At 35.7% G+C, this 14116-nt stretch overlaps 1 protein-coding gene across 10 annotated transcripts in view; it reads left to right on the top strand.

Moving 5' to 3' along the window:
• LOC122815864 (F-actin-monooxygenase MICAL2-like) overlaps positions 1–14116 on the top strand; it is a gene marked incomplete at its 3' end in the record, with an annotated part of 2588394 nt that overhangs the window by 1744718 nt on the left and 829560 nt on the right. For all 10 annotated transcript variants that reach the window (XM_044088691.1, XM_044088682.1, XM_044088687.1 and 7 more), the window contains 1 exon segment: positions 4123–4211. In XM_044088691.1, the coding sequence (XP_043944626.1) occupies positions 4123–4211 (89 nt within the window).

Genomic DNA, 14116 nt, shown 5'->3' with positions numbered 1-14116 from the left:
TCTTCAGCAATATTTATCTGCCATATTAGTAAATGAATCAGACATCTTCACATAGCTCCAGTGTATTGCTTTTAGAGAGCTATTGCATATATTATTGGCAGTCTAAAATTGTGGTAAGCATTAGTGATGATACAGTAGTTTGGGATGAACCCAAAACACAACATGAGGTACGACTAAGCAAGCTACTTGAAAGACTGAACTAAATAAATCTCAGACAGAAGAGGGACAAGTGCCAGATAAATTAAATTAATATCTAATGCATTGTTTTTTTCTAAGTAGGTGGCGGCCATAGTCCAAATGGAAAAATACACATCAGCCAAGCAAAGCTTGTTAGGATTTCATGAATGGTATGTTTAGTACTTATCTAAATGTATTCCAAACCTATTGGATGTGTGTATGCCTTTAGGAAGCATGCTTGTGAAGAACATAGATTGACACTGAGAGCAAGACAAATGACACAGAGCAAGAAAAGTTACAAAGTATCACAAGGCTAAAGAAAGTAATGACTGATTCATCTCTGACTCATTGTTTTGATATGAAAAGGCAGTTTGTGTTGCAACCAGATGCTAGTGAATCTGGTATAGGTGAAATGCTACTGCAACATAGACCAACAGTTGCATGTGAGACTATGTGAATGGCAGACACATCTGGGTTAAAACATCATAAACAATTGTGAACAGTTTTTATAAAGTCTCTGTATTGTGTGTCATTGAATCTTCAAAGAATGCTGCTTTATTCACATCACTATGACTTGACAATTGTACAAGAGATGCCTATTGCAGGTGCATTAACTTAGGCGTATCTAAAAGGAAAAAAGGACAAATTACAGAGCCCAGACTTTGAAATTACATTGCCCATTGTCTTACTATAAATATCTGAGGAAGCCTATAAGAATTTGTAAACCATGTAGTGTTTACTATGGTTACTGGGAAATATAACAATGCCACATTAGCTAGATGAGAAAAAGACATTTCCAATGCAAACAACATTTGATGAAGAGATCAGCTACATGCAGTGTCTGATCTTTTCATCAAACAGAATAATTGTACTATTCAGATATGAGACAAAATGTTTGAGAGAATACATGAAGGACTATAAACTGTAAAGAGATAGAGAACAAGCTATTATCTGTTAGCAAGGTATGTCTCATCAGACTGAAATGATTTTAATGAACTGTCAAGTATGCGGTACTTTCTGCAAAGGTAATGAGAGCGCAAGGATACTTCCACATGAAATTTCAGAAAGGCCATGGTGCAAATTTGCTAACAACTTGTTTTATTTCAAAGAATACCATTATCTGATTTGTGTGGATTTCTGTGCCAAGTATCCTGGAGCGATTAAGGCGAGAGACACCTTATCTCATTCAGTCATTATGTTTTTCAAAGCAGTATTCTCAAAACATGTTACTCTGAATATCATTATCTTAGTCAATGATCCTCAGTTTGTAAGTCAAGAGTTCTGCAAATTTGTTCAAGAATAGGAATTCACATATATAACTACCACTTCAAGATATCCTTAGTCCAGTGGTCAGGTGGAGTCATAGAAAATGTTAACACATGATGAGAAAGTATGCTGCTAGGACATGGCAAATTTGTTACCTAGCATTAGCGAAGCACTCCTCCAAAATCTGTTGAGCTATCTACTTTGCACTTATTGATGGGGAGAAGACTCAAGATGCCTTTCTGTTCAGTGACTCTGTACCAGTTGTGAAAGACACTTAGCAAGAATCTCAGCAGGAACAAAAGATCTACTACAACAAAAAGGAAAAATGTTATGTCTGTCCTAAAGAAGACGTGAAAGTGCAAAATCCAATTTTACTAATTCAGAGTAATTATTTTAAAGTTGTGAGATCATCTGCAACTCCCAGATGTCATGCTATTGAGACCAAAGATGCCCATCTCCTGGGACAAAACAGGAGGTATTTTTAGAAATCAGGACTGATTTCATTTCACAGTAATGGTAGTGTAGTTAGGCTATCCAGTGATTCAGAAAAATTCCAGGAGATGACACAAGTTCCTCATAGACAGAAAGTACCAGATTTTCAAGATTATTCTGAATGTATCATCATTGTGTATGACACTTCTTGTTAACATCCTTCAGATAATGACATTGTGCTACTTGCTGATTCGGCTGGATGCGTGTAACTCACAAATATGGTATCAAATCTGCTAGATTTGGAAGATTACATGATACTCCAAGAAGATGGCATGACTAAAACATTCTATGATTGCAAAGGCTTATATTACAACTGCCTTGTGTAAATAATACAGAGTTGCACAGTTTCAAAATGCATTTTTTTTTCAAATTGCATTCAATGACATATAATTTAGTGTAGTACAGCATAATTTAGTAAATTTTAACTTATTCTATAAACTGGCACAATTAAAGCTCAAGGGAGGGAAGGTGCAATGCATGTGAAAATATTTAGCATATATGTGTGAGATCGTCATCCAGTTTAGCAGTTCTCTGCCATACTAGTACATGGGAATTGTGAAAACTGCTCACAAGTCAAGAGGTGCTAGGCATACCAGTGAAATTTGTACCACATCCACAAAAATATGTGATAAGTCAAAACATTTAATAAAAAAATTAAGCACTTTCATCCCATATGACCAGTATACAAAGAAATGCAGAAGAAGTCCTTGTTTATTATTTATATGGGACAAAAAGTATTTGTATCTTAAACGGTCTGAAAATATCCAAGTGTGTGACAAAACTTTACTTCCTGTTAAAACACAGACTGTTCCATTATTGCTGCTTTTTCTTTTCACTGTTTTAAGACCAATTTCTTCATTACTGCTTTTTATTTTTTTCTTGTATTTATTTAAAGTTGGCAATAATTTTGTTCAGCTTAGTGATTTTTCTAATTTGTCACTTAGTAATTTACAAAGAGTAGATTGCAAAGATGAACTCTCAACAGAAATGTTTATTTGCTTTGTGTCTCTTTGAAGTAGGTCTGTGTTTAGGCTTGTACAAGCTGTCATATATAATCACTCTTTTATGAGACTTTGCAGAAAAAAGACTTTACTGCTCTGTACCCTGTTTAGGAGTATATACTGCTTACTCACTTACACTGTAATCGATAACAGCAGTGACATAATCAGGATTTTTTAGCAATGTGGACTTTACAGAGCTGTTGATGGAAAAGTACCATACAGCAGTTTACATGGTCAGGTGACTGATGTCTCCACACAGGTCTTCTGCTACAAGAAGCCGTTGTGTAGTTGCTCTTATTTTACTTTACAAGGAAAAGATTAATAAACACTACAGTCCTGTAGCTGTATAAATAAATAAACCCTGTGTGTCCCAGCTTCACTATTTGAATTTTAGCAAAATATAAATGTAGTGTACAACCTCAATGACTTTTATTAAACACATGGCTTTCTGAGGAGGATATATTTTTAGTGTTATGTTTTTAGATTTATTTAGATGAAATGCCAAAATGGTAGTACAGGAGTCTTAGCTGGAGAAAGGAAATGAACATATGGGTGTTTTAAGGTATTGCTTTAGCTTATAAGGTGCAAGTTCCAATTCATTCAATAACATGCGAGAAAACGAAAGGAAAATGGGGAATATGAAATGCTGCTGATGTAATTTAAACAAAATGTCAGTTTTACATTAGAATTCCTTTCAAAGTTCTTCAGCAACACTATATCAAATGTGTTTTACATTCATTTTGTATTTGTTCTCCATAGTTACAGTAGTTTTTAATTAAGTGCTAGAAACTTAATCCACCATAGTATGCATAAAACTTAGAAACATGTTTTGTAAACTGCAGATACTAATCTGCTATTTAAGTAGAAAAGTGTTTCCAGCTTCCGAGTCATTGTTTCATTAAGTTCAGTGGATGACAGCAGAATCAGTAGCATTATGAGAGATATGAACTCAAGTTCTAGAGTTATAAAAAAGGGTCTTAGAGTAATGTGTACTAAAAATTCAGTCCTTGTGTAGAAGCTGTAGTAGTCTACGTTGGAAGTTGGATTTCACTGTCATTTTATCTTGTTGTGTTACATGACAACGTTAGAAGTACAGTAGCACTAACATTGCATTAGTGGACATTTTACTCTTTTTTTTTTTTTTTTTTCTGCTGACATGACTAACATCTTTATATTCTTGCTACAGGGAAATTTTACTGCAAACCTCACTTCGCCTATTGTAAAACAAGTAATAAGCAAAGGAAGAGGCGACAAGAACTCGAGATGGAAACAAAGGTACATTTATCCTTGTTAGTTATTAACAGGTGTGACAGGATACGTTCCTGAACTGCAGTTTATTAAACAGCCATGGTCTTAAAGAAGCCTAAGAGTTTACAAACAGAAGAGAAACTGTGATCTTTTGGGTCCACCTGAACATTGCAGTTGTCCCTTGCCTAGCTGTCCCTTTCATAGTCCCACCCTAACCCCTGTTTCTTCAGCCCCAGGCATCCTTGCATATCTCTGTGGTCTGACACTGTACAGCTGCTTCTGGCATTGTGTTTGTGGCTGTAATACCCTCCTTCTGAAAGAATGTTTCATTGAATGAGTCTGGAATCATCATTTTTTAATCTGGCATCTACGTCCTTCCCACGGCCTTTCTTTTTGTTTTCGTTCTTGCCATTTGCCACTGACAAAGATGTGAAGCAAAGAAGGCAGAAAATGAGTCAGGAGATTATGTCTCTACTTGAAGGCATTTGTGAAATAAATACATTAAGATAAGGTAACAAACTTTTGGTTGGAGAGGAAGAAAACAGGTTTAAATTAGTATGCCTCACAAACATATCATCAGATTTATCAGTTTAGTTTTAATCCTTATGTAATCACACTGAACTAATAAACACTGTCACAGCAATACAGATATTTTAATGGCATTATCAGCTTGGAGAGGAATGAGAATTCCTGTCTCTGTTGCTTATTGAGCAATTATGGTTCCAGATTTGGCACTGTCCTTTTGGGGAGGAGCATATGAGTTTCTTTCTGCCTGTCTGATAGCCACTGATAGATGCCAAAGGATGTAACCCTCATAGTCAGTTAACAGGGTGGAACTGACTGATGGTCTAGAAAAGGTGACTGTATGGAAGCATGTACATGTGTAGATGCTTTATTCTGATAAACATGAACTAAGTATTCCCACTTCTGCACCTAGTGTTACATGCAAATAATTCATGGAAAATCAAGGTCCTAGTTAACAGATGAAGAGTTGTACATACTGTAGTGTCCTGGTAGAGACCTGCCTTTCAGAGAAAATGTAGAAAATGTTTAAGGGACCAGTTATAAATTCAGAAGTCTGTACAGGATTCAGCTATTCTAGAATTTTCATTGCACGTACAGTGCTTCTTACAAATTACTTTATTGCAGTATTATTATGGACATCTTATCCAATTTTTTACTTGATAAGCTTAACATACTATATTATAGTGACACAGTTTTGCAAGTATTCTACTCTCAATCGCTCATCATTACAGTGCTCTGTAGAATTTAAAATGTATGATGTTTAAGCAGGAGAACTATGTGGCCAGAGTAAATTTATTTTTAAAATTTTAACTAGTAACAACTGTCATAATTTGTCTATACTCTTTTCCTAAGAAAATACCGGTAAGGAGATGAACTCTTCCAAACAAAACTCAAGTATATCCCTGTAACTCACTCAACTACTAGTACTAAAGCACAAACTTTGTTCTTTTCAAAAGAATAGTGCATATTACTCTTTCACTTGAGAATAGTTGAGAGGTTATGAGTTTATAAAATCATCTCAGACAAAATTTCTTTCCCACAAGAAAATGTTTGCTGTGTTGGTATCTGTAAGTAAGTACTAGGCCAGCTGCCCTTACTGGTCATTTTAAGCTTAGTCAGTTTCCCTTTTTCTACTCAAAATAACCTATTCCATTTGATTAGATTGGTCTTACCCAATAATTATATATTACATCTAATGAGAATAACTGGGATTATACCCTGGATAATTTGAGGAGAACCATGCATGAGAGCATGAGATAAAGTATTTAGGAGATGCATCAGTTCATTAGTAGTACAGGGGCAGTACTGGGGTAAATTTTCTGTTTCCCATAAATAGATTGAAGTTGCACTTGAAAATGGACAGGGATGAACTTTGTTTTATGTGTATGGGGAGTTTGTTCCATAGCAGCAGTATCCTCTCTGAAATATACTTGTCCTTCCAAACCATTCTGTTGCTGTTGCAGAAGAGGTTTAGATCCCTAAACAGAGTATTCTGATGCCATTTGACTTGCTGATGTGCAGTAAATCCACCACTAATTGGTCGGAAGATGACTTGAAATTAGGCCTTTTATCCTTTTTGTAAAGTTTATCTGTGGGCATTCCAGTTGTTGCATGTGTCTGGACAGATGCGTGCCAAAAGGAGCATTATATTCAATGATTGGCCTAATGAGGGGTGAGTAAAAGGGGACAATGACATCACTAGATCGAGGCACAATCCACGCAATCCCTTTGTTTACAAGCTGTGCAGTATAGAAGGACTTTCTTACAATAATAGACACATGCTGTTCAAAAGTTAGGTCACTGTCCATACAAGTTCCCAAATACCAAACAATTGGGTCAAACTCCTAGGGGCTTATTGTTAATGTGGTAGTTCACTGAGGTAGGTGATTTCCCAAATTAATTTTTTTCTTATCCTAAAGAACACTGAGTAGATGACCCAAGCTCTAAACAATAACGCAAAGGAAAAAAAAATAAAATAAAAAAGCTGATAGTGGAATTTAAAGCCATTTTTATTTTATTTTGAAACTGTTAAGTGCTTTCATCTCTCTGTGTGGCAAAGACTTCTTGTTTCCACAAAGTGATTTCTCTTCTGACAGATCTCATTATTGGAATATGAAAAGATAAAGGGTGTTGATGCTGGGACCGATCAGATTTCAGATACCACTGTATGTTTCTCATGTGGAGTCTTGCCAGGGGTATCATGAGAATCATAGATGCCATGTGACCCAAAATCTAGAGGTGTTCCCTAGTAGTGACTGAAGTCTGAGTGGAAAACTTAGAACTAGATCTAAATAAAGATCTATTTTTTTCCTGTGGAAGAAAACCTCTTTAAACTGAGGTGTCTAGTTGACATCCCAGGAACAAAATCCTGTGGAGGGAGTCAAGAAAAACTTTTAAATGTTCTCTTGGAATCCCATGTTGTGCAAGAGATTTCTCACCCAAGAGACTGCAAAGATAAGCAAGTCATCTATATAAGGAAGATGTAGAAACCCTGTAGCCTGCATTGAGCTATAAATGGAGTCAGACATTTTGTGAACACTCTTAGTGCATCGGATAGTCCATAAGGTAAGTCAGAGAACTGATAATGTGATCCAGACACAGAAAACCTTGAGAAACATCTGAAGTGTGGATGAATAGGAATGTGATGATCAACATCAGGTATTACCAGGAAACTTGAAAAAGGAAGAAGAGGCAACAGGTTGTGAAGTGACATCATTTTGAAATTGGCCAGTATCACAAACAGGTTTAGAAAAGAAAGATCCAGAACTGTTTTCCAAACATTTTCTTTCTCTAGGTCTAAAAACATCATTGAATAAAACCCCTTTCCCACATGGGAAGGAGGAACCGATTCTATTACTCCTTGGGACAACATGTGATGAAGAATAATTAGAAGCAAAACAGTCTGATCTCCTGGATTATGAATGACTACCTGGAAAGTAGGAATTCCCTCCCACTGCCATTTGTAATGTTGATGGAATGATTTTCAGAGCCTATTTGTCCAAAATAGTCTGTTGCCAAAGAAAAAAATGGAGATTCAGACTTTCTGGAAGAGAAAGAGGGCCAGGGTGGTAGGGGGTCACTAGGTCTCTTGAATAGTCATTCAGACTTGTTGGGAGTGTCCTTGGGTTTAGGAGGTTTGAACATTTTTTTGCAAACTCTGTGCCACTTTTTAAACATCTGTTCACCTGAATTCTGTTGGGGACTGTTTATTCTGTTTCTCACTGAAATTGGATGAGGCGAAAGAAAATTCCTTGAACTATTTGGGAAAGTAGAGCTGAAAAATCTTAAAGATTACCTGATCAGATTGCCTTTTCATCACACTTTTTGATCACATCTGCAGGAGAGGAGCCAGTCCCTAAATATCTATCCAAGGGAGAATTTAAAATCTCATTTTAATATCATCTAGAAGTTTCTGAGAATGCAGCCAAGCAAACCTCCTTAAAACCATCCCAGTGGCCATAGCCTTGGAAGAAGTATCAACAGAGTCATACACACACTCTTCAAACAATGAATAGTGACCTATGCAATAGAAGAAGCTATTTCTGTGTTTTTAATATAATTGTATTATTTAAAGTGGATTTTTCTTCACAAGATGACACTGTAAATAAACATTCCTCATACTTTCATAATATTCCAGTATAAACTTTAACATATAAGCTTGACAATTTAAAATTCTGAAATTCAAAGTTGTAGAAATGTACATTTTCCCATACCTATCAATAATTTTCCCATCCTTAGTCAAAAGAGTATGATTTGAATAAACTAAGTGCTTAGCAGCAGAGGAGTCGACTAAGGTTATAGCTGCTGGGTCAGGTTTGGGAATAGTCTATAAAAATATACAAGAATGAAGAACTTTATACATCCTATCCACCTTTTTAGGGACAGCTGTCTGACTGTCTGGAAAATTGCAGGCAGTAAGACACACATCCTCTACAGCAGACAAGAGAGGAAGAATGGGTGTATAGTATGGAAAATCCTTCTGTAACAACTCACAGTACTTTCTGAAGGAATGAAAAACCTCAATGTTCTCCCACTGAAAACACTGGGACATTGTAACAATGGTTGCAGAGAAAGAAAACCCCCCACAGAGAGAATCAGAAAGAGAGCTCTCCTGTGATTCTGAATCAGAAATCTGAGGACAAAAAACTGAATCCATCTCTGCATCTTCCAGTTCAGATTCAGAATCTTGAATCTCTTCAGGAAAGGAGGCATCTTTCTTTCTTTTGCCAGAAAATACTCTACAAGAAAGATCAATAGTCTGAATCTAACCCTGAGCCAGTCCCCAGTAAACTATTCCTATCCAAGAAATTTTGAGGAGGAGGAGTTGCATGCTTGGTTTTCTGTTTCTTTTTGACATGAAAAATGGGGCCAGCCATGTTACTAATGACAGCTGCTGCTTCCCCAGGGATGGGCATAGCATTCTGACACAACAGGGAAACCTTCCCTGTTCCCTCTCCTAGTACCAACAAGAGTGGTTCTTCTTTGCCCACTGAGGGGACCCCAACAGCCACAGAGGACGTGGCTAACCTCTGGTCTAAAGTGGCTGTAGATGCTGTAACAGGGATCCAGGGTAAAAGATGAATGGCCTGAGGTACAGCAAATAGCCACAGCTGAATCACCCACCTGCAGCTGAGGAAAATTGCTAGCCTGGTGTGGTGACACAGGCTATTTGCTTAACTTTTTCTTTTTGTGGATGAAAGAATGACTGACCATAGAAGTGACAATCTATCCCAGTGTCAAGTTGAAAATTTTGCCTCTGTCTTGAGGAAAACAAGAAATGATGCCAGTAAAACTACCGGTCCACAAAGGTTATTTATTGATTTATTTTTTGGACAGAAAAAAAATACAGTATAAAGTAGTTTCAAACAATATAGCAGCCCCACAATTTTAAAATAAACATAATTTCTAGCTTTAAAATAACTTTCCTGACGAGGAAGTAATAAAACATCAGTAGAAAATAAGAAAAACAAAGTTTTTTTCCCCAAAATAAAATTTACCTTCCCAGCTAAGGGAAAGAAAACACAACTGTCAATCCTCCAAAGCCTCAGAGGAGCATACTCTTCAGCGGCAGTAAAGCTCTGAACAGCTTCACGCCCAAGCTTGTCTTTTAGTTGGCTCAGCTCAAACTGCTTGACAGTTTGGGTGTGTGTAAGGTGCATTGAAGCTTTGGAAGCTGTCCATCTATTATATATTTGGCAGGATATAACGCATATAATTAAGCCTACTGCAGCAGTGATCAATATGAAGAACATCTTGAAATTCATTAGCAACCCAAAGCATAATTGTCTAAATGAAAATGCTTTTTGCTTTTGGACAGTGAGCCATTTTGGATAGCAGAAAATGTTTGCTTGTCATTTCTAGCATCCTTACAGCAAATGCTGGTTTATTTAAGATAATAGTATAGTATGGCTTTGACCTAGGCTTCAATTAGAACTGATACAACTCTGGTAATAGATTAGTATTTAGAATGAAATAATCTCCCCTTAAGTAGAACCAGACCTATTTGAATTTTTTTGAGAAATATTTCACCTCATCTATTTAATAAGCAGTGTTAATGTCCACAGGACCTAAAGTTTATGACAAAAAAAGACCCTTTCACTGTTTGAGCCTTCAGTTATTCATAATCTAAAATGGTAATCCTCCGTTCTTAGCAGCAATAATTTTATCAAGAAAGCGTTCACAGTTGTAAGCATTGTCATCATTGTACTTCATAAACAAGATAAGACTGAGAAATAATCCAAAATGTTTTTGTAATGACACTTCAGTTTCTAATTTGTAAGAGATGGTTTATCAACCTTATATCCAAAATTGAAATATCAAAATAAGGACTGTTGTATCATTTTAATGCTTGCCGATAACTGTATTATCATTTGGAAACAAATAAGCCACTCCATAAGATACTCCTTTTTTTCAACTTTTTTTTCACAACTTTTATTGCATAAATAAAACAGAAAGGCAACAGAATATTCAGAAAAGGCACCATTCATGCTTAGTTGGCATAATATTATTCATTGTTGAGATAACACAACAAGCAAACATGCATATACAGGGAAAAAACATATTATGAGAGCCATTTGACATAGTTGTTTAAAGTTATGAGGTATTCTATACAGAATTCCAGTCTTTATCAGATCTCTGCAACTCTATAATTTTATTAGTGCATCTTTTCCCAAGATCAGATTATACACTTTTGAGCAACAATTAGAATGTCTCAAAATAATTTCACTTGATAAAAGGGTAACTTTCTTAGATAAAGGTGCAATGAATAAGTTTTCACTGAAATGTGTGGACCTGCCCCCAATTAACTAACAAACCATTCAGTCCCTTTTCTTAAAGGTTTGAACTTGAAACATAATATGAAAATGTCTAGTTAGTCCATTAGTCGTCCACCACATGAAGGAAGCATCTCTAGAATTGGTAAGTGCCACTGGACTGTAACCATCAAAGCCTGCTAGGGCTAAGGAAAGAAAAGGGTAATGTTTACCAAGCACAAGTACTTAAACAAGGTAAATTTGTTGCCACGGAGAAAGCCTTAAGTAACATAGGGCTGGATTCCACAAGACTTGCTGTCAGTGTAGAGAAAAGATGGTGGGAGTGATCAGCCTGGGGTATCAAAGCATTTGCATTGAGTAATTTATTTGATTGTTCTTGAGTGTTTTTTTTTTTACTTTTGAGAAGATGAGAACCGATTGATTTTACTAGGGAGTGGTTCTAGGAAGATGATGCTATTTTGTGATTTTTTTTATTTATTTATTTATTTATTTGTTTGTTTGTTTATTTATTATTATTATTATTATTATTTTGTTGCTGTGAGGTGAGCAAAGGTTGTCCTATTGCATACAATTATATCTAGTTTGTCTACTTCAGTTGCTAAACTGTTATTCATTTTTTAGAAAATCTTTGATTAGTTAAGATAACTTAAATTCAACAAACATTATGCATCAAGTTATAATGGCTAAAGAGCAGTCCACTAATTGAAAATGTTACATAATTATTGACACACACTCTTCCTAATATGTTATAATCTGCAAAGACTCTTTCAGACAAAATTATCTTAACTATTTATTATAGAGCTTGGCTTTAGTAAAACAGTAATCTGAGTTGCCTGACATTGTTAGATTTGCAGAGGCTTGTAATTTGTTCAGTAGATCCAGTCACATGGAGTAAATAAATTACTCTTAAATAATTTACTTCTACAAAGACAGTTATGTAGTCAAACTTGTACAAATGCAATACTAATTTTGGAAACCTGGTAATTGTATGTATCGTTTCAAATCTTTTAAACTAGAGGTATTAGACTACATTTTGTCCGTTTTCTGTAAGGGTTGAGTTTCTGTACAGGTCTTAGTGACCCTTTTATTGAAGAATATCAAAAAAAGTATTGCCAGTGCAAATGCTATTCCTTTGAGTATCCTTCTCTCCTGTTGGATTTTTAAGGATGTATTTGGACTACTTTGATCAAAATTCAACACAGGAGCTACAGTACTACCACCCAGTGATCATCTTAGTGCTAATCTTTTAAGTTTACACGTTCCTTCTCCATCAGCTGACTCAAGTTCTATAATCAGATCAGCATCTGATCATCTTCTTTACTTGGTCTTTCATTTTTTTAAACAAGAAACAGCTTTATTAAATTATCATGTATGACGTAGGCAATCATGCATTTATAGAAATGAAAACAAACCATATTCATATAATTTTAATTGCAAACATTGTATATCTCAAAAAAATATTGACATAACCATAGTTGCAAACATTATACTTCAGTTCTAATCTGTCGAGTCATAGCTCATTCAAATCATGCTTTTTTAAACTTTGTTCCTCCTCTGAATGTATTGTTCCCACAATTCCCATTTTTCTATGCAGTTTGCTCCTACCCTTTTATAAAGATCCCAGTTCCAGTTGTTTTATCTCTGTTACTACATTCACTATTTCTAAAGTAAAGTTGGTTTAGACTTTGATTTCCATTTTCTAGTAACTGCTTTTTTGGCAGGCACAATAATTACTGTGTAGGCAGTTCCAATTCTGTATTATAGTTAAACAAGTCATTTCCCTAGTTACACCAATTTGCTCAACCAGTATCTCTAACAGAGCAGTTTGCAGGGAAATCTTTAAAGTCTGCTAACTCATTACACAGAAAATATGTTCCCATTTACCTCTTTCTTTCCCATCACACCTCTGTTTGCTGTCTACCTGAGGAAATCTTCTTTGGAGTCTACTTGGGGGTATAAAAATGCCCATGCAAACACTTCCAAGAAAAGATCCTAAATCCTCTACATATATTCCCCCCATTGTTTCTTTGTGAATTGCTTATCCAATCTGTCTTCTCAATCCTTTCTAACCTCCTCTGATTTGATTCTTGTAGTTGTCATGCAATATTTTGTATGTTGTACTAATTATTCCTTTTTTAACAGCAACTTCTGTTCTAGATTCTACCAGAAACTCTACCAGTGCTGGTCTTTCACTTAGGATTCCTGTATTTCTTTCTTTATGTCTATAATCTGATATCAATCCTTGATAGAGAAGGCTATTTCTTTCCTGCAGTCCAACTAAATTCTTGGCCTCTTCCCATTTATTACCTTTCCCTCTCTAATTATTTGCTCCTAATACCATGATTCCTTTCCAATTTTCTCCAATAAATTCCAGACCCTATTGCCTATTATCTGTATCCCTAATTGCAGACATCCCTATCAGCAGAATCTCCTTTCTCCATTCTAGTGTTGGCTTAGTTCTTAGAATACTTTCTGTTAGTTTATGAATATAATATTCTGCATGGTTATTGTTATTCTGCCTAAGGATCTGCATCCAAACTCCCAATCTCCTTATTTCTTGAGCTTCTCCCTGTTTCATCATCATCCCTTTCTACTTTGAATTATAGGTTCCTGCTTGTGCTATGTATGGGAGCCTTAACTGTATAAATCTGAAATACCCCTTCAAATCAGGCAATCTCAAAAGGTTTCCCATTATTTGAGCGAACGTTCAATATTGCAAACATCATTTTATCGACAGCTAAATGTCAAAATCCTGAACAAACGAAACAGAGATGTTTTTTTCCTAGGGAAAAAAAAATCACTGGGCCATTTTCGGGAATTTGCCATATCCTCCACTGTGGTGCGATCTCAGAGTTGGTATATTTAAGTAGGGGTGTGTGGTGGGCGAAGCCCCCCACATTATTTTTTGTTTGTTTTTTTTTTTTTTGTTTTGTTTTGTTTTGTTTTTTTTGCGGACCAGCAATTTTTTCCCTAGGAAAAAAATTGCTATTCCGTTTGTTTGGCATTTTGCCTTTTCGACATTTAGCTGCAGATATAGCATCATTTGACATTTTGAATGTCCGCTTATTTAATAGGGAAACTCCCAAATGGCCTTGTTCAGTTGGAAGAATCAAATTAATCCTACTTGACTCTTGC

Source organism: Protopterus annectens, chromosome 11.part0 (genome assembly GCF_019279795.1).
Source record: "Protopterus annectens isolate FY-2018-M chromosome 11.part0, PAN1.0, whole genome shotgun sequence".
Lineage (NCBI taxonomy): Eukaryota > Metazoa > Chordata > Ceratodontiformes > Protopteridae > Protopterus > Protopterus annectens.
This window is presented reverse-complemented; position numbering and strand designations above follow the sequence as displayed.